The sequence below is a fragment of the Jaculus jaculus genome, chromosome 7 (genome assembly GCF_020740685.1).
Source record: "Jaculus jaculus isolate mJacJac1 chromosome 7, mJacJac1.mat.Y.cur, whole genome shotgun sequence".
NCBI classification, from domain to species: domain Eukaryota; kingdom Metazoa; phylum Chordata; class Mammalia; order Rodentia; family Dipodidae; genus Jaculus; species Jaculus jaculus.
Window position 1 is genome coordinate 126813055 of NC_059108.1, and position 24358 is coordinate 126837412.

At 43.0% G+C, this 24358-nt stretch overlaps 1 protein-coding gene across 1 annotated transcript in view; it reads right to left on the reverse strand.

Moving 5' to 3' along the window:
• Positions 1-1389: 1389 nt before the first annotated feature.
• Positions 1390-24358, reverse strand: part of Golga5 (golgin A5) — a 39117-nt gene continuing 16148 nt past the window's right edge. Inside the window, exons 7-13 of the mRNA XM_004649666.2 lie at positions 21677-21847; positions 19439-19567; positions 16537-16635; positions 12771-12996; positions 10203-10308; positions 5650-5713; positions 1390-1842 (exon numbers count right to left, since the gene is read on the reverse strand). Of these exons, the coding sequence (XP_004649723.1) occupies positions 1762-1842; positions 5650-5713; positions 10203-10308; positions 12771-12996; positions 16537-16635; positions 19439-19567; positions 21677-21847 (876 nt within the window). The 3' untranslated portion in view covers positions 1390-1761. The remainder of the gene's footprint in view (positions 1843-5649; positions 5714-10202; positions 10309-12770; positions 12997-16536; positions 16636-19438; positions 19568-21676; positions 21848-24358) is intronic.

Sequence of the window (24358 nt, forward strand, 5' to 3'; positions counted from 1 at the left end):
TCAATTACAGATTTAAGTAACTGCAGAAAAGTAATCCCGGAAACACTTAGTCAAACTATTCCGAAAGCCAAGAATGTGTGAAGACTGAACAAAAGATTTACAGACACCCAACCAGAGCCGGGAGGACACGCACAGAGACGGGAAGTCTGGCGAGCGCAGTGGCAGAGCGTGTGCTGTTTTCCATCTGAAGCAGGGAACCTGGTTTTAATCACTTTCCAGAAGGGGTTCCAAATTAGGGGAGAAAAAAAAAATCTTAAAATACATTTACAAGAGTCTTTGTTTTGCCTGAGACCCGACCTGACGTTGTGGCCCGACCGGGACGGGCCACCTGAATAAGACCTCTGCAGGCCTGCGCGTCGGAGCCCCGCCCCCATCCGCATCACACGTGCCGTGTGGGACTTTCTGCTTCCTTCATTCATGCCAAACACACGTGACATGACCTTCCAAACCTCATTTGATCATAAAAAATAAGAGCTGTACATATCCCATAATGTGCCAAAACTTTTGAAGGCTTTATAAGGCTCAAATGTTAATTAAAGTCATGGCAATGGCATTGTTAACAATGAAAACTGGGCCGGGTGTGGTGGCGCACGCCTTTAATCCCAGCACTCGGGAGGCAGAGGTAGGAGGATCACTGAGAATTCAAGGCTGGCCTGAGAGTATCTAGTGAATTCCAGGTCAGCCCTGGATTGAGTGAGATCCTACCTCAAAAAAAAAAAAAAGAATGGAGACTGGTTAACTTTTCCTCTGAGCATCAAGTGACCACATCAAGACAACCCGGGAGGGAGGACCGTGGCGACACACAGCCCAGCAGCCACACATGCTAACTGCACATGGGGAGACCAGCAGGAGTCAGGTGGCAACACAACTTATGAATGTGGACATGAACATGAAGACAAAACAGGAACGATGCTAGTCTTGTAGAAAATGTACCTTTTCAAAAGCTATTACAGTACCCAGACTGGAGTGTTGCTAAAATGCCTAAGTTGCTAAAACAGGCTTGTTTCCTCAATGTTACAAGCAGGGACTACGGGCGCCATGAGCTAACCCAAGACATAGGGCTGGAGAAAAGGAAAGGAGGGAGAGGAAGACAATGGTGGCTATGAACCAGAATCAAAGACAGCACAGGGGACAAGGGGAGCAGCAGCAACCCTCCACAGTCACTGGTGAGTGTCTGCAGCTGTGGTTTCTGGCCCTGCTCACTTAAGTCCATCTGGAAAGTTCTTGTTTAATGGAGGATGCAAAATCATTATTTTAAAAAAAGAAAAATGCACAGTACATTTTATTTATGTTTTTACAAAAAGATTTATACCAATCAGGTCTTTAACATGTAAACATTAAATCACTGTTTGCAAAGTTAAATATATAAAAATACAAAAGCAGACTGTATTATCAAAAAGGAAGCTTTTTATTTTTATCCCTAAATACAGTTATTTTCCCTGATTATAACCCATAATCAGTATCACCTAAAATACAGGAAGATCTACACAGAGGTCAACAACCAGTATTTCTCCTCTCTCTCCTCTTTCTCTCTGTGAACTCAGAAAAAGCAGAGCTTGTTAAATTGTCTGTGTTTTAGAAACTCTTGCAATTTGAAGGAAATAAGAGGAAGCATTATAGCAGAGTTCTTGTATAATAACTTAGAAGGTTAAAAGCTTGTAGTGACAAAACCACCTGTGCCCCATGATCAGCAGTCCTGAGCAAATGTCCTCGACACAGATCCAGTCCAGAAGACCCGCGTGTGGACACGACGGGCTCGGTTCACTTGCTGTATGGCTGGTCGTGGTGCATTTCTGGTGAGTAAGTCAGCAGGACGATCATGACCCAGAGGTGAAGCAAAGCCTGGAGGAAGAAGGAGCAGCGTACGGATCAGCCAACAACTTAGTTCTTACCAGAGGACGCCAGCGCAGGGAGGACAGGGACCACGTCTTATCTTGTGTCCCCATGGGGCGCACTGAGCCTCAAGCATGGCTCGGGCCCAGCATATGTTGACTGGCTGAATAATGAAGAAACAAACAAGCAAACAACTGCATGAACAAATGAGCTCAGTACTAAAGCATTTCTGGAGCTACTAGAGAATTCCCATTGACAAAGAAGTCGCAAATATCAAAGCATTCATACCATGCATGACTGTGCATAAAAATCACAGCCGGTGGACTGGAGAGGTTGCTTAGTGGTTAAGGTGCTTGCTTGCCAAGTCAAAGGACCCAGGTTCAATTCCCTAGGACCCACGTAAGCCAGAGGCACAAGGTGATGCAGGTGCCTGGAGCTCATATGCAGTGGCTGGAGGCCTTAAGTATGTCCATTCTGTCTGTCTCTCTCCCAGATAAATAAAATTAATATATTTTATGCAAAGAAGGTATGATTAGAAGTGGTAGAGCCCAGGCATGGTGGTGCATGCCTTTAATCCCAGCACTCGGGAGGCAGAGGTAGGAGGATTGCCTGAGTTCGAGGCTACCCTCACACTATATAGTTAATTCTAATTCTAGGTCAGCATTAGACCCTACCACGGGAAAAAAACAAAACAAAACAAAACAAAAAACAAGAAGTGGTAGGTAGACAGGAAGTTGGCTGGAGCTTTAAGAGACTGTCTGACCAGGCTTTAGTAGAGAAGGGAAATGCTCTCCATAGGACCTGGGTTTTGAGTGTCAGAGGCTGGTTTATGGATCAGCACATGACCCACAGTCTTCTCGCTCCTGCACAGTAGTATGAATGACACAAGGGTCCATCACTTGGCCTGGGAACAGTGAGGGCGTAGCACATGGCTCCCCAGCTGGTACCTGTCAGTTGTAAGTTTAACACCTGGGAAGTGAGCCCCTGACACGTTGTGTTTCTGATGCTTTTCTTTCTTTCCTCCCATCCTCCCTTCTGAACATCTTCTTATCTAGAGGAATAACTCTTCCTTCTAATGGTTCACACAGAATTTTTTTTTTAAGTGGGTTTCTATTCTCACGAAAGCTTTTAGCCCATCTTAATTCACTTAATGCTCTTTAGGTTAATACCATTCAGCTAGTAAGTGGGCTTTTTAGGCACAGGACATAAGAAACAGCATCCCAAATTACTGCAACTGCATTTTTGCAGCTAAAAAAGCTGGAAGATAAAACAACCTTGAGATCCTTTTAGAAAAGAAAGCAAGAGCCGGAGACTAATTCGAGGTGAGCCTAGGCTAGAGCAAGACCCTACCTTGGGGGGGGGGTGAGGGGTAAGAAAGAAAACAAGAACACAGGGCTAGAAAAGGACTCAGCAGTTAAAGGCATTTTCTTACAAAGCCTGCTGGTCCAGGTTCAATTCTCCAGCACCCACATAAAGCCAGATACACAGAAAAGAAGGCAAAACATATAAAAATAACTAATATGACATCAAGATCAAAATTACAGCACCCAGGAGGCAGAGGTAGGAGGATCACAGTGAGTATAAGGTCAGTCTGGGACTCTAGAGTGAATTCCAGGTCAGCCTGGACTCAAGAGAGACCCTACCTCAAAAAATCAAAAAGAATTGGACTTCTGTGTGAGTTGGAATAAAACTCTGTAACAGAAGCCAGTACGCTACAAAAGAAGTATAAAAGGAATAGAAAGGGGGGGGGGTTAATAGGATGGTATTATATATATGTAAGTAGAACAGATTAATGGGAGTGGAAAGGCCTAAGTGAGGTCAGGGGAAGAGACTGAGTAAAGGAAGGGCCCAGGGAGGGTTAATCTAAACCTAAAAAAAGAAAGTCATACAGAAACCTACCTTTTTGGACAATGGTGCACACAGAAGCCATAGATTGTTACTAGAAAATTTTCAGTGCTAGGGATGGGATACCTTCCAGTGAGTTGTTGGCCAAGGAGGTCTTTGATGCCCCCAAAACATTATAGGCCATTGCCAAGGCTCTTGGTTTCCTACTGGGAATAGATGGTAAGACCTTATTGCCGAAGACTCCACATACGTGGGCTGCAGGTTACTGAGAAATCCTGCTGGAGCTGAGCTGAAAATCTCTATGTAGACTAGCTGACAGAAAGCTGGAAAAAGCTATGCTGCATGCAGTTCAATGAGAGAGAAATCACCAGTGGAGATACTCAACAGTGGACACTGCAAGCTTTAAATTTGGTCAGCCAGGACAAATGAGCCAATGGGTGCAATAGTGACACGTCTGTCATGGTGGAAACCAACTACTCTCTAATTGGACTGGAGGCCCGCTCCATGGGAAGGAATACATCCCTGATACTGAGAACCTACAACAGGGGTAGTCATGAGCCCTAGGGGTATAACACCTGCTGGTGTCTGGCCAAATGTATATACTATGCTCACCAAACTGCCCAGCAAGCACCTCTCTTGATGTTCATACCCATATATTAATGCTACTCTCACTTTTTTGGTAGAGAAACTTCTTTTTTCAGATGGCAGTGACCTTGGGATGACTCAGAAGGCATCACAGTGCTGAGAAGAAGTGACAGAGGAGTGCTCAGCACTGCAATATCTCTATCATACCTTCCAAGGCTCAGGATCTATTGCAGAAGAGGTGGCAGAAAGAAAGTAAGGGCCAAAGGAAGGGTAGGACTCCTTATAACGTGCTCCTCCAGACACAAAATGACCTGGATATGCATGACCTCACAGTGCCTAACACGACCTACACAAGACCATCATAAGAGGAGGAAAAGATCACGACATCAAAAGAAAAGACTGATTGAGAAGGGGAAGGGATATGATGGAGAGTGGAGTTTCAAAGGGGAAAGTGGGGGGAAGGAAGGAATTACCATGGGTTATTGTTTATAATTATGGAAGTAGTCAATAAAAAAAAAAATAAATGAAAAAAAAAGGAAAGAAAAAGAAATTTGAATTTTGCCGGTATGGTGGCGCATGCCTTTAGTCCCAACACTTGGGCGGCACAGGTGGGAGGATTGCCATGAGTTTGAGGCCAGCCTGAGACTACAGAGTGAATTCCAGGTCAGCCTGGACTACAGCGAGACCCGACCTCAACAACTCCCCCCCCACACACACAAAAAAAGTCTAGATAAAAGTCAAGTGTGGGGGTCTGGAGAGATGACTTAGTGGTTAAGGTATTTGTGAAGGCTAAGAGCCCAGGTTCAATTCCCTAATACACATGTAAGCTGGATGCACAGGGTGGTACATGCATATCTCTCTCTCTCACACTCAAATCAGTATTTTTTGAAAAAGTCAAGTGTGGATTTTTTTTTCTTTTTCCAATTCTATAGCTTTAATATAAAGTATTTAATTCAAGCTGGGCATGGTGGTGCACGCCTTTAATCCCAGCACTCGGGAGGCAGAGGTAGGAGGATCGCCACGAGTTCAAGGCTATCCTGAGACTACAGAGTTAATTCCAGGTCAGCCTGGAACAGAGTGAGACCCTACCTCGAAAAACCAAAAAAAAAAAAAAAAAAAAAAAAAAGTATTTAATTCAATACTTAGGTTCATCAACTATTCCCTCAACTCCCTTGAAATCTCATCAGCATCTCTGTAATGAAACTCTACATGTTAAGCCCTGCATCTACGCACGAATACATCTGCAGCAAGACAGTCACACGCCAGGAAGCACGGTGTCAACGGTAGCAGCATACCACACAACCTAGATGAGAAGCCATCTGCAGCTCACTTGCCAGGATTTCTCTAAGGTGTGATTTTTTTTTTATGATAATTAGGTTTGCTTACCATATATATAATTACAAACACGCGTGCTATGGGATATCTTCGGAGAAAAATTCCCAGACGAATACTGTGCAAACAGAGAAGGAAAGAGAGCAAAAGAGTCAACATTCAAATCAACTTTCCTGTGCTGATGTCTGTTTTTCACTTTTTCATGGGGAGACTGGACTTTCAAAGGGGAGAGTGGGTGGGAGTGGGAGGGAATTACCATGGGATAGTGTTTACAATTATGGAAGTTGTCAATTAAAAAAATTAAAATTAAAAAAAATCAAAAAAGTCATTCATTTAGACATTATAGTTTCGCCAACTATATATCTGACAGAGGATTAATATCTAGGATATACAAAGAACTCAAAAAGTTAAATAATAAGGAATCAAACAAGCCAATCAAAAAATGGGCTATGGAGCTAAATAGAGAGTTCTCAAAGGAAGATATACGAATGGCATATAAGCATCTAAAAAAATGTTCTACGTCACTAGTCATCAGGGAAATGCAGATTAAAACTACATTGAGATTCCATCTCACTCCTGTCAGATTGGCCACCATCATGAAAACAAATGATCATAAATGTTGGCGGGGATGTGGAAAAACAGGAACCCTTCTACACTGCTGGTGGGAATGCAATCTGGTCCAGCCATTGTGGAAAACAGTGTGGAGGTTCCTAAAACAGCTAATGATTGATCTACCATATGACCCAGCTATAGCACTCCTAGGCATATATCCAAAGGACTCATCTCATTTCCTTAGAAATATGTGCTCAACCATGTTTATTGCTGCTCAATTTACAATAGCTGGGAAATGGAACCAGCCTAGATGTCCCTCAACTGATAACTGGATAATGAAAATGTGGCACATTTATACAATGGAGTTCTACTCAGCGGTAAAGAAAAATAAAGTTACGAAATTTGCAGAAAAATGGATGGACCTGGAAAGGATTATACTAAGTGAGGTAACCCAGGCCCAGAAAGCCAAGCACCACATGTTCTTTCTCATATGTGGATCCTAGCTACAGATGATTGGGCTTCTGCGTGAGAAGGAAAATACTTGGTAGCAGAGGCCACTAAGTTAAAAAGGAGACATAAAGGGAAGAAAAAGGAAGGGAGGAGGGTATTTAATAGGTTGATATTGTATATATGTAAGTACAATGATTGAGATGGGGAGGTAATATGACGTAGAATGGAAATTCAAAGGGGAAAGTGTCGGGGGGAGGGAGGGAATTACCATGGGATATTTTTTTATAATCATGGAAAATGTTAATAAAAATTTAAAAATTAAAAAAAGTCATTCATTTAAACATTATAGTTTAATAGTATAATAGTTTAATATAGTATAATAACCACAAAGAAACATCTTAGTAAATAAATTTTTTCATAATTATTTGGGCTTCAGCACAGGTATTTTTTTTAATTCCCATGACCATAGAGAAAGTTGGTTCCCCTTTAAATAATTTTTCTTTTAAGAACTGAAGAAGTTATGAAAATGAGATGAATCACAAAAATAGGTGAAGCAAAAAAAGTGCCTGCTTGGCGTTAACTTGGAAATGGGCAATCTGGAAGCTTCTGCATAGACATATGCTTCCGACAGGACAAAGCTACAGAAACTCCACCGCAGCCTGAGTAATCCAGGACGGAAGCAGTGTCATGTCCAGACCTCTTACTCCCTAATCTCTGGCCCATCCTTGAGGTGACGTACAAGGCATGGCACCTCTCAACTTCTCTTACTCCTCCTACCAGCACAGCGCGCTGCCACAGGTTCTCTGAAAGTGCTTTGTGGAAACCTGAACCGCTGAGATGCACATACTGCATTCAGACAGAATGACTACACCCCTCAGGCCTGTGGCTTCAGGAATCCGCACCTGCCATTCTCCTCATTTCATTTCATTTATTTATTTATTTTCTGAGGTAGGGTTTCACTCAAGACCAGGCTGACCTAGAACTTACTTTGTACCTCCAGGCTGGACTCGAACTCACAGCAATTGCCCTATTTCTGCCTCCTGAGTGCTGGGATTACATGCATGCACCAACACACCCAGCTTATTCTCCTTATTTTTAATACCACAGCTGTACTAGGATACAGAAAATTAGGAAAATAACACTCTATCATGCAACAATTCATTTAAACTGTGTTTAACTATAAATACCAGGAGGAAAAATTATATATTAGGCTATTTAGATATGAAATTTATTAAGGGTCTATGTAAATTACTATTTTTTTTTTTTTTTTTTTGAGGTAGGGTTTCACTCTAGCCGAGGCTGACTTGGAATTTACTATGTAGTCTCAGGATGGCCTTGAACTTGTGGCAACCCTCCTACCTCTGCCTCCTGAGTGCTGGGATTAAAGGTGTGCACCACCACACCTGGCTTAAAATATTTTCCTTTCTCTTTTTAAATTTTATTTATTTATATGCAAGTAGAGAGAGATAATGAGAATGGGTGCACCAGGGCCTCTTGGCATTGTAAACAAACTCCAGACACACGTAACACTTTGTGCATCTGAATTTATGTGGGTACTAGGGAATCAAACCTAGGCCTTCAAACTTTGCAGGTAAGTACCTTTAACTGCTGAGCTATTTCTCAAGCCCCTAAGATATTTTCATAGTGAGGTGGATATCTGTTAATAAAAAAAAAAAATTGTAGGGGCTAGAGAGATGGCTTAGCAGTTAAGGAGCTTGCCTGCGAAGCCTAAGGATCCAGGTTTGATTCTCCAGTACCCAGGTAAGCCAGATGCACATGGTGGTAACGTTCATTTGCAGTGGCTAGAAGCCCTGGTGTGTCCATTCTCTCTCTCTCTTTCTCTGCTTATCAAACACATACATACATACTTACTTTTAAAAACTTCTATGTGAGGGCTGGAGAGATTACTCAGTGGTCAAAGCCACTTCCTTGCAAAGCCTGCTTGTCTAGGTTCAATTCCCCAGTATCCATGTAAAGCCAGAGACACAAAGCAGTGTGTATGTCTGGAGTCTGTCTGTGTGCAGTGGCAAGAGGTCCTAGCATGCCCTACTTACTTGTGTTCCCTCCCTCTCTCAAATAAGTAAACAAAAGTTTTTTAAGCCCAGCATGGTGGCTCACACCTTTAATCCCAGCACTGGGCAGGCAGAGGTAGAGAGTTCAAGGCCACCCTGAGAGGCTACACAGTAAATTACAGGTTAGCCTGGGCAAGAGTAAGACAATACCTCAAAAAAAAAAAAAAAATTGACATCTAATTTAAAAAAGGGAGCTGGAGGTGGCTTAGCAGATAAACCCATTTGCCTGTGAAGTCTAAGGAACCAGGTTCAATTCCCCAGCACCCACATAAGCCAGTCTGGAGTGGCTAGAGGCCCTAGTGTGCCCATTCCCTCTCCCTTTCTCAAAATAAAATAAATAAATAAATATTTTAAAAAGTGGGATGTGGTGACACATGCCTTTCATCCCAGCACCCGGAGGCAGAGACAGGACAGTCACTATGAGTTTGAGGCCACCCTAAGACTATGTAGTGAATTCCAGGTCAGCCTGGGTTAGAGTGAGGCTTTACCTCGAAAAACAAACAAACAAACAAACAATAGGCCATGCATAGTGGCACATGCCTTTACTTCTAGCACTCAGAAGGCTGAGGCAGGAGGGTCACTGTGAGTTTAAGGCCAGCCCAAGACTACATAGTGAATTCCAGGTCAGCCTGAGCTAGGGCAAGACCCTACCTCAGGGGGAAAAAAAAAAAATTAAGGTCTTACTTAGCTACATAGTGAGTTTGAGGCCAGAACGGACTATGTGAGATCCTATCTCCAAATAAAAAGTTATATATTGTTTATGTAAATGTGTAAAGTAGGTATTACAATGAGTGCCGTTTAGTTAAATATAGTAGTATTTTTTATTCTAATCATATAATTGCATGATAAAGTATTGGGTTTAAACTTAATTCATATAGATACTTTTCCATGAAACATAAAATTTCTCAATGAGATGTTTTCTTGAAGAGCCTCATTATATTGCCCAAGCTGGTCCTGAACTTCTGCCTGTCTCCTGAGTACTGGGACTAGTCTCGGTGAGACTTGACAAAGTGTCTTAGTGGAATTGTCAGAGAAGGCAGAGTGGCCAGGCTCTGTCATCTTTAGTAAGGTGTAGTGACTGGTAAACACTTGAAGCAATTCAATGGCATGGAAGCACCATGAAGGGAATAAGGTAAGTGCCGCTTTATTTATTTTTTTAAAGGTGTGAGCCACCATGCCTAGCTTATTTTTCTTTTTCTTTATCTGAATGAGAGAGAAATACTGGGACAGAAAGGGGGAGAGAGAGAGAGAGAGAGAGAATGAGAATATGGGCATGCCAGGGCCCCCAGCTGCTAAAAACAAACTCCAGATATGTGCGCCCCCTTGTGCATCTGGCTTATGTGGTCCTGGGGAATCAAACCTGGGTCCTTTGGCTTTGCTAGACAAGTGCCTTAACCACTAAGCCATTGCTCCAGCCCCAGTAAGTGCCACTTTAAATATGAGCTCTGCCCAGTGAGCCCCACTGTGACTGTACACACTGAAAGCCATCATAAAGACAGTTGCCGACCATTACTCCTAAGCGGCACTACTCACCTAAACTGGTCAATGGAACTGGCAGCTTTGCGAACTTTACCATACATTCCTGCCAGGTTAGATTCTGTGTCATTAAAAAGAACAGGAACATTCCGCAGGCGTGTGCCTATTTAAATAAGAAAATAAATTAATATAATAGATTGACACAAAAATCAACTTTCTAGCTGGGCATGATAGTGCATGCCTTTAATCCCAGCACTTGGGAGGCAGAGGTAAGAGGATCGCCATGAGTTCAAGGCCACCCTCGAACTGGAGTTAATTCCAGGTCAGCCTGGGCTAGAGTGAGACCCTACCTCAAAAAACCGGAAAAAAAAAAAAAAAGAACCATAAAAAAGACAAGACACATTCATTATAGAAAATGCATATATTTCCGTGACCATAAAAATGGAAGAAAGAGATTTCAGCAAACCTCAGCGAGTTTAACACCACTCAGTGTCGGCAAGCATCACCAGTAGCCAGCCCCTGCTCCTGTGCTGCTGTAAGGCCATTAGCCTTTCTACTCTGAGGACTCCAATCCAGTAACGATTTACTTGGATGACAAGTGCTTACATTTCCTTCTGGACAGCTAAGAATACCTCAAACCCAGAATGTCCTGTTCTATGATTCTAACTTCTTTTGGGGTTTGTTTCTTGAGATAGGGTTGCACTCTAGCCCAGACTGACCTGGAACTCCCTCTGTAGTCCCAGGCTGGCCTTGAACTCACAGCGATCCTCTTACCTCCGCCTCTCAAGTGTTGGCGTTAAAGGTGTGCACTACCACACCCATGCCCAACTTGATGCTGACGTTCTACTCTTGCTGGCCACCCCTCTCTCTTGGTGTTTTCCCATCCCTAGTATTGTCTTTCCATATTCTCAGTCCAAATCTTTCACTCCTTTCAAACTTCACATCCAATCTGCCAGCCCTTAAAATAAGTTCTCAATCCACCCACACCCCTTATCAATCCTACTCTGAATGGAAGTGCCACCTTGTGTAATGGCACCCCCATTTCCCTACCACTGCTCTTAGCCCTCTGCAGGTTTTGGATTTTGTTTGTTTGCTGTTAGGAGATGAAACCAGGCCCCTGCACAGAAGCAAGCACTGTCCTCCCACTGAATCCTGTCACCAGGCTAAGCCAATCTGAGTCGTCTAGAGACATCTCAATGCAGTGCCAATCAGATCAGCCACACTTCCTAAGTCCTACCTTGTACAGGCCTATAAAGCCTCCTTGAGCTCTCTGAATTCATCTCACTACTCACCCACACTCTGTCCCCTCCAGCTGCACCAGTGTCCTTGTTGTCCCTAAAATACCTAGGAATGCACCTGCCTCAGGCCCTTGGCACCTGCTCTTCTCTCAGCCTGGAAAACCTTTCCTCTAGATCTCCTCACAGTTCACCTTCTTATCTCCTTTGGGACTTAAAAATAAAGTACCACTTTTCAATGACATCTTCCAATGGTTAAATTCATCCTCATACCTGGAACCTTCTCTTTAAATCTTTTTTAAATTCTAAAGTAATTTTAGGGGGGGGCTGGAGAGATGGCTCAGCAGTTATTTGCTTGTAAAGCCTAAATGCCTGGGTTTGATTCCTCAGTACGCACGTAAAGCTAGATGCACCAAGTGGTACATGTATCTGGAGCTCATTTGCAGTGGCAGGAAGCCCTGGCATGCTCATACTTACTCACTCTCACACACGCTCTCTAATAAGTACATAAGCAAGTAAATCTTTATTCTTCAAAACAGGAATTGTAAGGCCGGGCATGGTGGCACATGCCTTTAATCCCAGCACTTGGGAGGCAGAAGGGTAGGAGGAGCGCCATGAGTTCAAGGCCGTCCTGAGACTACCTCGACAAGACAAAACAAAACAATAAAAAAGGAATTTTTAAGTCAAAGCATAGAAAATTTTGCTTATAGACCTTTCAAGGCTCTAAGATTAAAAATCGGATCTGTTGGGCTGGAGAGATGGTTTACAAATTAAGGAACTTTCCTGCAAAGCCAAAGAACCTAGTTCAACTCCCCAAGACCCACATAAGCCAGATGCACAAGGTAGTACATGCATCTGGAACTTGTTTTCAGTAGCTGGAGGCCCTGGTGCACCCATTCTCTTTCTTTCTTTCTTAAATAAAATAAATAAATAAATAAGTGATAAGCATTTGATCTTTTGAACTATACTACCACATTCTTCTTGAATATGCAATCTATAGACTTCTCTATTAAAATCACAACACATGAACAAACTCAAGTGAATTATGTATTAGCTTTATTACTAATGCTTACTAGATTGTGGAAACACCTTTCTTTTTGCTTCAAGTTTCCTGAAAGCGCCTTGCAACTGAACTATCTGTTTAGTCAGCATCGCCTTGTCAAGTATCTTACCTGTTTCACTATGAAAGGATATTGTTTAACAATCTCCAGCCTCCTTTCTCCAAGTCTGGTACCTATGTAGGGTACTAAGTAGCCCAGCATGCACCTTAGTAATGATTATACCAATAGCACATGGCCTAGGTCTCATGTCAGGAGAAAATCAGGTTCTTTAGTCAACAGTTACTGGTCTTTCTGTGATTTTCTAAATCATGTGTTCTTTTTCTGGTTACCTTCACCACTGTCAATTCCAGACATGTTGATGGAGGAGCCACTGCTTGGCCCTGCGGAGGCAGAGTGCACCTGCTGCTCGAGGCGCTCCAGCTGGAAGACCAGGGAGTTCTTTTCCGTGCTGAGGCTCTCCAGCATGGTCTGCTTCTGGATGAGTGTCTCTGTGAGCTGGTGGAGTCGACTTTCTAGCTCAGACTGACTGCTGTTGCTTAGAGCTTTATTGGTAAGCTGAAGGACAAAGTGTTCATGAAATCCTTTCACAGAAAGTCACACATTACAGAAAAGACGTCACTACATTTCCTCAAGAAAATTGGGGTACTGACTGGGTTTCAAATCTCTACAATGATTCTTCCCATGTTTATAAAAGGGCTTTTCAAACTCTATCCGTAGGTCACACATCAGACCTTGAGGTTTATTAGTCCCTAGCTTGCCAGTGTTAGCCCACTCTTGCTTGCTATTTTGTCCACTTGATGTTGGCAAAGAGGCAATGTCCAGCCTCTTCTCTACCATTTTTTCCCTGCCATCACGAAGCTTCCCCTTGAGACTGTAAGACAAAATAAATTTTTTTGTCTCATCCATGGCTTCTGGTTGGCTATTTTGTCCCAGCAACAAGAAGGTAGCCACTATTGGAGGGGATGGATCTGTCACTATTTTGGGTGTGGTGATGGCTCCACACATGCACTTATGTCAAAACTCAACAAATCGTACAAATTCAACATGTGCAAACATATGCCAATAAAGTTGGAGTTTGTTTTATGGCTACTCCACAAGCACAGGGCAGAGCTCGTGGCAAGACTCAAGTGCATTCAGCGAAAATTCTACACCAACTTGAAAAAAACTCATAATAGGAGTCAGGTAGAGCCAGGCATGGTGGCCATATGCCTTTAGTCTCAGCACCAGGAGACTGAGGTAGGAGGCTCACTGTGAGTTTGAGGCTAGTCTGTGCTACAGAGTGAGTTCCAGATCAGCCTAGGCTAGAGTGAGACCCTACTTCAACAAAACAACAAAAAGGCTGGAGAGATGGCTTAGCGGCTAAGGTGCTTGCCTGTGAAGCCAAAGGGCTCACGTTCTAATCTCCAGGTCCCATGTAAGCCAGGCACACAAAGAGATGCAAGCATGCAAAGTTGCACATGTGCACAAGGGGGTACACACATCTGAAGTTTGACTGCAGTAGCTGGAGGCCTTGGCATGCCAATTCTCTCTCCCTCTCTCTCTTGCATTAAAAATAAACAGCCATAAGTTGGCAGCAGCCTAGGGGAGGAAAAGCCAGAAAACAACAGCAGCAGCAGCAGCAGCAGCAGCAGCAGCAAAATACACTCTTCTCCTAAAAAGTGAGGTGTATAAGAAACTGTCAACTATAGCAGAGAAGTAGGAGAGATCCAGAGCATCTACAGCCCACAGAAGCAGCTCCAGCAGTAGACGCACCAGGTCTGCGTGGCCACACCTGCCAGGCTCGGCCTGAGCCGCAGGAAAAGCCAGGTGAGGGGATTCTCCACTCACACCAGCCTGCTCGCAAACTCAAGAAATGTGAATGGAGGATAGCAGGGAAGGACAGAGGAGCGGCTAGTGAGGAAGAGGATCATGTGGACCAGTGGGAGAAGCAGAGCCACCATCCACAGCCTCCCCTCCCCCACCACTAGTGCAAGCACCAATGAGCACCAGAGACCTGGGGAAGGGAGGTCACCTGCACAGCACCTGGCACAGGTGACCAGAGCAGCGACCCAGTGACCCAGCCAGCCTACCTGAGCCCACAGTGCAGTAAAGAAGGACCCAAGCAGGAGTACAGCATAACTGAGATCAAAACAATCCCAAAAGGTAACTGGGATTACACCAGGTCAGCACCCACCAAATAAGCCTGGCATATAGGCTTGAATCAGAAGTGCTAATTGTACCTTCCATGTCAGGATAAGTTGTATGTCAAATCTGATGGATGGTTGGATTTGCCATTCTTGAATAAGCTACATCTGGGGCTTGTCATTTGTTGCTTCCTGATTTATAGAGCCTTTGTTTCCACTTCCATCATTCATTAGGGAAGGGTCTCACTTGGTCACAAGCTGACTTGGAACCCTCAGCAGATCAGAAATTTTAGTCTCCTAGTTGACAGGGTTAAGGGGGTGGGGCCACACACATCCTAAGGGATTGTGACTTTGTTAGAGAATCTGGTTGTCATAATACCTATTCCTGCATAAATACTCTGTGATGTTTTTCACTGAACGTGCACACTGTTTAGTTAAATTTTAGAATCTGCCTGTATTTTGCTCCACTCAGCCTACTTGAATACTCTTATAATAGGCAAACTTAACACCTAGGGTCACTTTTATAGATACTTTGAGAGTCTTAAGAGCCACACTCTAGCCTGGAACCCTTATTTTTAATATATTTATTTTATTTTATTTTATTTATTTATTTATTAGAGAGAAAGGAAGGGAGAAAGAGAGAGAATGAGCAGGCCAGGGTCTCCAGCCGCTGCAAATGACCTTCAGACGCATGTGCCACCTTGTGCATCTAGCTTTCATGGATCCTGGGGAACCGAACCTTAGTCCTTTGGTTTTGCAAGCAAGTGTCCTAAATACTAAGCCATCTCCCCAGCCCCCGAACCTTAAGCTCCTCCCCTGAAGATATATAACATCAGATTGATACATCTAATAATATTGCAGCTAATTAGAAAATCCAAGCATTAAGTTAATCCAAGATGCAAAAATATGTACATTATAGTACAAGAAACACAAAAAATCAAGACAATATAAATCCACCAAAAAGTATTAATGAATCAGAAATGACATCCAGTGAGACTGATTTAGATGAAATGCCTGAGAAATATTTCAAAAGAATGATTATAAATATGTTCAAAGAAAAAAAAAAGAGGATCACTGTGAGTTTGAGGCCACCCTGAGACTACATAGTGAATTCCAGCCTGAACTACAGTGAGATCCTACCTCAAAAAAACAAAAATAAAAAATAAAGAAAAGCATCTCAGTCCCAGGTGAAAACATGGAAAAGTCTTATTCCAACCTTTTTTATTTGTTATTTAGAGAATACTTTATTAGTTTCTGTAATCAAACCCACATAGATAGACCTTATATATTTAACACAGTGCATTACCCCTGTACAAATCCAACCTTTTTTTAAAAAAATAAGGTTCGGGCAAAAAAATAAGGTTCCAGCAGCAGCTGGAGACCCTGGCATGCTCATTCTCTCTCTTTCTCTCTCCCTACCTTTCTAATAAATAAATAAATAAATAGAAAATTAGGGGCTGGAGAGATGGCTTAGCAGTTAAGCGCTTGCCTGTGAAGACTAAGGACCCCGGTTCGAGGCTCGGTTCCCCAGGACCCATGTTAGCCAGATGCACAAGGGGGCACATGCGTCTGGAGTTCGTTTGCAGTGGCTGGAGGCCCTGGCGTGCCCATTCTGTCTCTCTCTCTGTCGCTCTCAACTAAATAAATAAAAAAATGAACAAAAAAAAATTAAATAGAAAATTAGGGTTCCAGGCTAGAGAGATGGCTTAGTGGTTAAGGTGTTTGCCTGCAAAGCCAAAGGACCCAGGTTCAACTCCCCAGAACCCTTGTACACCAGATGCACAAGGTGGCACGTGTATCTGGAATTAGGCTCTGGCATGCCCATTTTCTCTTTCTTTCTTTCTATCTATTTATCTCTATCTGCCTCTTTCTTTCTTCTTTTTCTCTCAAATACAAATAAATTAAAAACAAAATATTTAAAATAAAATAAGGTTAATCAATCCTTGGCCAAGTTGTGAATGCTGATTCTTACCTGGTTTCTGAGCTTTTGAATTTCTTCCTCTCGGTCTTTAATTCTGGTCTGCAGTGTGTTCTTTGTGCGATACATATCTTCTTCCAGGTAGTGGAATTCCTGCAGAGGGAGTCATGAACAATACACTCTAAGTCAGCATTCCCTACACCATTTCTAGTGCCTGATGCAGTGCTTCATCATACGACCACAGTCCCAATTTCTGACCACACAGGGACCTGAACGGCCTGACAGTTACCAAATAGCATGATGTTGTAAACACAGGCTCTGATACATGTTAACAGGATAAATAAATCACCAGAAAGCACGGAAAATATCTTGTAAATATAAAGAAGAATGGGTCATTAATTTATGAATATAAAATAAAATAACATTATGATTAATAATGACAATAAACTAAGGATACATTTACTACTGTGATAGTGTTAGCCATATGGTATCTATAAATAAGTTTAAAAACAAAGCAAACCAGACATGGTGACACATGCCTTTAATCCCAACACTTGGGAAGCTGAGATAAAAAGATCACTGTGTGTTCAAGGGCAGTCGTTTGTGCTCTCTCTGCTTGTAAGCAAATAAGTTTTTTCTTTTTTTTTAATATAGTCTAGAAATAGATTTAGACACCTCAAGTGAGTGAAAAGAAATTTTGAAAAAAAGAAAGAAATTTTGCCAGGCATGGTGTCGCACATCTTTAATCCCAGCACTTAGGAGGCAGAGGTAGGAGGATACTGTGAGTTCAAGACTACCCTGAGAATACATAGTTCCAGGTCAGCCTAGGCTAGAGACCCTACCTTGAAAAAAGAAAGAAAGAAAAATTTTAAATTGTATGACAGAGAAGTAACCATATGGTGAATAAAGTAGACTTTTCCTTTCACATCCCACACCTGAAGCAGCATTCCAATATACCAAATATTCAGACACAAAATGAAATAATAGAAGAACCAGAAGAAGACAACACAGGTGAATTCCTTTACAATTTCAGAAAGAGGGCCAGGCATGGTGGCACACGCCTTTAATCCCGGCACTCAGGAGGCAGAGATAGGAGGATCACCATGAGTTTGAGGCTAGCCTGAGACTATGTAGTAAATTCCTGGTCAGCGTGGACTAGAGTGAGAACCTACCTTGTAAAAAAAAAAAAAAAAAAAAAAGCCATTAAAATCAACCAAAACAGCCAGGCATGGTGGTGCAAGCCTTTAATCCCAGCACTCGGGAGGCAGAGGTAGGAGGATCGCTGTGAGTTCGAGGCCACCCTGAGACTGCATAGTGAATTCCAGGTCAGTCTGGGCTAGAGTGAGACCCTACTCTGAAAAAAAAAAAAAAAAAAATCAACCAATATAACATGTTTACATGTTTACACACATAATCTGACAAAGAAATAAGATAAAATATAATCATAGGGTAGGAGAAAGAATTCTGGATTCTGGGGAAGGGGAGGAGGACTTAAGGGATGGTATTGTATACATGTAAGTAAATGAACAGATTACTGGGGGGTAGAAAGGCCTAAGTGAGGACAAGGGAAGAGTTTGAGTTAAGGAAGGGTCCAGGGAGGGTTAATCTAAACCTAAGAGGGTATGAAAAAGTCATACAGAAACCTATTTTTTTTTGGACAATGGTGCACCCGGAAACCACAGATTGTTACTAGAAATTTTTTACTGCCAGGGATGGGATGCCTTCCAGTGAGTTGTTGGCCAAGGAGCTCTCTGATGCCCCAAAAACATAACAGGCCACTGCCGAGGATTTTGGTTTCCCACCAGGAATAGATCGTAAGACTTTATTGCTGAAGACTCCACATGCTTGTGCTTCATGGTCACTGAGAAATCCTGCTGGAGCTGAGCTGAAAACCTGTTGATCAGCTGACAGAAAGCTAGAAAAAGCTACATTGCATGCAGCACCATGGGAGAGACAGAAGTCATCAGTGGAGAAAAACAACAGTGGACACTGTAAGCCTTAAGTTTGGCCAGCCAGGCCTAATGAGCCAATGGGTGTAATAGTGTCATATCTGCTACGGGAAAACCAACCACTCTCCAATTGGACTGGTGGTCTGTTCCATGGTGTTCCATGCTTGATACCAAAAACCTGTGATGGGGGAAGTCATGAACCCTAGTGATGTAAAGCCTGCTGGTGTCTGGCCAAATGTATATACTATGCTCACCAAACTGCCCAATAAGCACTTTTCTTAATGTTCATACCCATATATTAATTCTACTCTCACTTTTGGTTAGGCAAGCTTCTCTTTTCAGATGGCAGTGACCTCTGGGATGACTCCAAAGGCACCATAGTGCTGAGAAGAAGTGACAGAGGAGTGCTGAGCACTGAAACATCTCTATCACACCTTCCAAGGCTCAGGGTCCATTGTGGAAGAGGTGGCAGGAAGAATGCCAGAGCCAAAGGAAGGGTAGAAATGCACTCTTCCAGACACGAAATGGCCTGGCTATCCATGACCTCACAGTGCCTGGCACTACCTACACAAGACCATCATAATAGAAGGAAAAGATGATGATATCAAAATAAAAGAGACTGACTGAGATGGGGAGGAGATATGATGGAGAATGGAATTGTGAAAGGAAAAGTGAGGGGGAAGAGAATTATCATGGTTTATGGTCTATAGTTATGGAAGTTGTCAATAATTAAAAAAAAAAGTTTTTAAATGAGGAAAAAAAAGAATTCTGGATTCTGGAATATAAATACTGGGCTTTCTCTTCTAAAATATTTCACAATATTAGGCAAGTCACAGCACCATTTTGTGCCTCTATTTCTTATCTGTTAAAACAAACACAACAGGGGTGGGATGGCGGGGCAGGAGGGATCCATAAGCCCCACTGAGCACACTGTAAAGCCATGCTAGGACCTTGTGACCAGTAGAGGACAGAACTTTCCTCAGTCATCATGCACCATGAGTCCTTACCTGCTTCATTCGTTCCAGTTCAGTCTCTAGTTCTTGTTTAGATGCTTTCTGTCCAGCTATCTGGTCTTGCAGATCCTGTAACTGGTCTCTTGCTGATTCTGCTTCACTGACCTGCTGGGCTTCCATATCCTAAAAACAAGAGCCTTACATGTGAATACAACAGTCAGCATATATCGAGTAACCATGTGTTCTATACTGGGCTAAGCAGGCCCCAGGGGATAAAGATGGGCTCATAAAAAGAATGCAATCTGGGCTGGAGAGACCAGTTAAGGTATTTGCCTGTGAAGCCTAAGGACCTAGGGTGGATTCCCCAGGACTCATGTAAGCTAGGTGCACAAGGGGGCACATGTGTCTGGAGCTTGTTTTCAGTGGCTGGGGGCACTTGCATGGCCATTCTCTCTCTCTCAAATAAATAAATAAAATGTAATCTGACATCTCTATACAATATGCTATCAGGCATTCTGCAGGCAGTTCAATGGTAGAAAGAGAAGTCACCAGTGAAGACACTCAGCAGTGGACACTTCAAGTCTTAAATTTGGCCAGTTAGGCCAAATGAGCCAACAGGTGCAATAGTGGCATGTCTGTCATGGTGGAAACCAACTGCCCTCTAATTGGACTGGATGTCCACTCCATGGGAGGGAATACAACCCTGATACTGAAAACTTAGAACAGGGATATTTGTGAGCCCTTGGAGAGTAGTATCTGCTGCTGTCTGGCTAAATGTATATACTATGCTCACCAAACTGCCCAGTAAGCACTTCTCTTAATATTCATACCCTTATATTAATGCTACTCTCACTTTTGGTAGAGAACCTTCTCTTTTCAGATGGCAGTGACCTTGGGATGACTCAGAAGGCATCATGGTGCTGGAAAGAAGTGACAGGAGTGCTCAACACTGCAATATCTCTACCACACCTTCCAAGGCTCAAGGTTTATTGCGGAAGAAGTGGCAGAAAGAATTTAAGAGCCAAAGGAAGGGTAGGACTCCTTACCAACATGCTCCCTCCAGACACAAAATGGCCTGGATATCCATGACCTCACAGTGCCTGACACTACCTATACAAGACCATCATAACAGGAGGAAAAGATAATGACATCAAAATAAAAGAGAGAGAGACTGAGAGGGGGAGGGGATATGATGGAGAGGGGAGTTTTAAAGGGGAAAGGGGAGGGGTTGGGAGGGCATTACCATGGGATATTGTTTACAGTCATGGGAAGTTGTTAATAATAAAAAAAAATATGGCTATCACAGATCAAAGAGCCAGGGCACTGCTGCTGCCCAGCACACAAACCATTATCAGGCTTCACAAATGTGAGCAGATAGCAGGTCACTGGTATTCAAGCTTCTACTGAACAACTGCACAAAGGTCAGAAATGTAATACCAAAAAGGACTACACTGCCTTAGGTCTGTTATTGCAGGTTATAATTAGTGTGTGCTCACCAGTAGTTAATATAAAGAATAACTTTTTGTTTGTTTGTTTTCTGGGGTAGGGTCTCATGCTAGTCCAGGCTGACCTGGAATTCACTATGCAGTCTCAAGGTGGCCTTAAACTCACAGCATTCCTCCTACCTCTGCCTCCTGAGTGCTGGGATTAAAAGTGTGCATCACCACACCTGGCAGAATAACTGTTCTTTGATCACAAGAGGTTAGCATATTATTTTCCTCCATTTTTTTTTCTTTTCCCTAAGTAGGGTTTCACTCTAGCCCAGATTGATCTGAACTAACTCTGTTGTTCCAGCTGGCCTCAAACTCACAGCAATCCTCCTATCTCTGCCTACCAAGTGCTGGGATTAAAGGCGTGTGCCACCTTGCCTGGCTAATTAAGACCATTTCTAAGTCCATTCTAATATCAGAAAATATTTGTTTTCTAGACAAGTCCCAAACTAAGTTGTTTTTAACCAACAGAATGTAAAATTCATAAATGTAAAGATTCTATTTGTTCTCTGTTACAATCCCAAGCCTAAGTACATGGTTGGATGAATATATCAGGTTACCTATGTGTATCTATATCTACATCAATATCTATGTACAAAACTCCCTTAGTTATAGCCAGTCAGGGGACAAGAAACACGTTGCTGTAAATTCTCTCTACAGGGTAACTAATACTCTAGAAGTTTCACACATACAGTAACACCATTCCCTGCCCCTACTTCAAATACAGAATCCTCTCAAATCACCTCTCAAATGGTACCTGAAGGTATGGCTGTCTGGGAGGCTGGTCCACAGTGAACCTTACCTGTAGCTCAGATCTGAGCTGATGTATCTGGCCCAACAGCTTCTGTATCTCCTCCCTCTGAAGCTCCTTCTCATGCCGCAGTTCTTCTAGCTCCATGCTGTTAGCAGTACTGCTATCTAGGCCTTCAAAACCAGAGCCTTCCTTTAAGCTGTTGATCAACTTCTCTTTAGACTATTATGAAACAAAGAAGAATGTTTAAGCAAGGAAGTCATTAGCTTCTGTATTTATTTAACTTTTTGTGGTGCTGGAGATCAAATCCAGGGCCTCACACATGCTAAGCACACACGGTTCCACTGAGCTGTATCCTAGATAACTTGTATGGTAGACACCATTCCACCACTTAGAAATGAATCCATTATAAAACCATTCTAGGCCGGACATGGTAGTGCATGCCTTTAATCCCAGTACTTGGGAGACCAAAGTAGAAGGATTGTGGTGAGTATGAGGCTACTCTGAGACTATACGGTGAATTCCAGGTCAGCCTGGGCTATAGTGAGACCCTACCTCAAAAAAAAAAAAAAAAAAATTCCAATTATCTCCATCGAACAAAGTCCATAGATGATTAAAGCCACGGGGATTAAAATGGAACAGATCCTTGCTATATAATGTTCCTGGATTTTAGTTCCCATGATCATGGTATAGTTTACAACTTCTCATAAGCAATTCTCTTCCATTTCCTCTCAGGATTTGCTTCTTTTCTCCATCAAACTCTATTCAGCAACTATTTATGAAATATATATAATGTATTTGTCTCTGCACTAAGAACTCTGTGTAATGAAGATAATGTGTCCCATTCTACATTACCCTTTGCCTCATCAACTGCAAGTTTATGAGGGGAAATTACAAGTACTCAAGACAGGCCCCAAAACCTTAAGCTATGAGAGGGATGGGATCAGATCACTGTAAAGTTCTAAGCATGAGAAACCACTTTAGGGAGAAAAGGTTTCACTTGGAAGTCAGCATTTAGGCTGGTCTTGAAATATGGCTAGGGTTTTAAAAAGTGTACAGAAAACACAGACGTATGGGAGGCGGTCTGTGGAAAAGTGTTATCCAATTCAGGAGTCAGTATGTTTAGACCAATCTGTAGGGCCTTTACGTGCCAGGCTAAAACAAACAAACAAACTAACTAACTAACTAACTAACTTCCTCCCTCCCTCCCTCCTCCTTCTTCTTCTTTTTTTTTTTTTTTTTTTTTTTGAGGTAGGGTCTCACTTTAGTCCAGGCTGACCTGGAATTTACTATGTAGTCCAAGGGTGGCCTCAAACTCGTGATGATCTTCCTACCTCTGCCTTCCGAGTGCTGGGATTAAAGGCATATGCCGCCATACCCGGCTACTTATTTCATTTTGAGACAGCGATAGCCCAGGCTGGCCTAAAAGTCACCATGAATCTGTGGTGTTTGAATGTGAATGTTACGTCACCCATAGCCACAGGTATTTTAAGCTTGTAACTGGGTCTCCAGCCCACAGGCATGTTTGCAGGTGGATCTGAATCCCAGCCCGAAGACGCAGGAGAGCAGCCTGAGCTCGGGAAGCCTTGCCTGCTGCCAGCTCTGGGCGTTGTTCCGGTACTTGCTCGGCGGTGGCAGTTTCTCTCTGTTTGGACTTAGGGGTGGGGGCCGCTTCTGCCACTGCCAGAACTTCCCCTGGATCTGTACACTTGAAATAAACCCCTTGATCCCCAAAACTGTGTCTACTTACATGTTTATCCCAGCAACATGAAACTGTCTACATACAGCAGTGGCCCAGGCTGGCCAAATCCCTGATAATCCTTCTGCATTAGCCTCCAGAGTGCTGGGATTACAGAAGAGAGCCACTACACTCAGCAGCCAAAATGTTTTCATTTTACTTGGTATGCCAAATCAAGTTACCAAAAGGTACCAGGGGGATGATATGACAAAGAAGCATTTTAGGGGTTAATCTGGTATTTCTGTAAACAAGGTGCTCAAACTAAGGTCCATGGGCCCATCTGGCCTGTGGCTTGTTTCTGTTTAGCCCACAGCTAAAAATAGTTTTCACATTTTTGTGTGCATTCAGGTGGGTATGAATGTTCAGATGTGGGTGCATGTGTGTGCAGATACACGTGCATACAGTGGCCAGAAGTTGATGTTGGATGTCTTCCTCTATCACATTCCACCTTATTGACTGAGGTTGGGTCCCCGATTTAATCCCAGAGCTAACTATCTTGGCTACTCCAGCTCGCCAGCTTGTCCTGGGGATGCTGTATCTACCTCCCAAATGCTAGGATTATAGGCTGGCTGCCATGCCCACTTGACATTTACATGGGTGCTGAGGGTCTGAACTCCGGTTCTTTTCATTTTGTTTTTCAAAGTAGGGTCTCACTGTAGCCCAGGCTGACCTGGAATGCACTATGTAGTCTCAGTGGACTCAAAAACTCATGGCAATCCTCCTATCTCTGCCTCCCAAGTGCGGGGATTGAAGGCGTGACAGTGACACTTCAATTTTGCAACTTCAACAAAATTTGTCATAGCTCCCTTTAACCCTAATCAGCTGTCATTCCTGGTTTTCCTTTTTTAGATTTATTGTATTTATTTATTTGAGATGGACAGAGGGAGAGAGAGAGAGAGAAAAGAGAGAGAATGGGCGCACCAGGGCCTCCAGCCACTGCAAATAAACTCCAGACACATACGCCATCTTGTGCATCTGGCTTTCATGGGACCTGG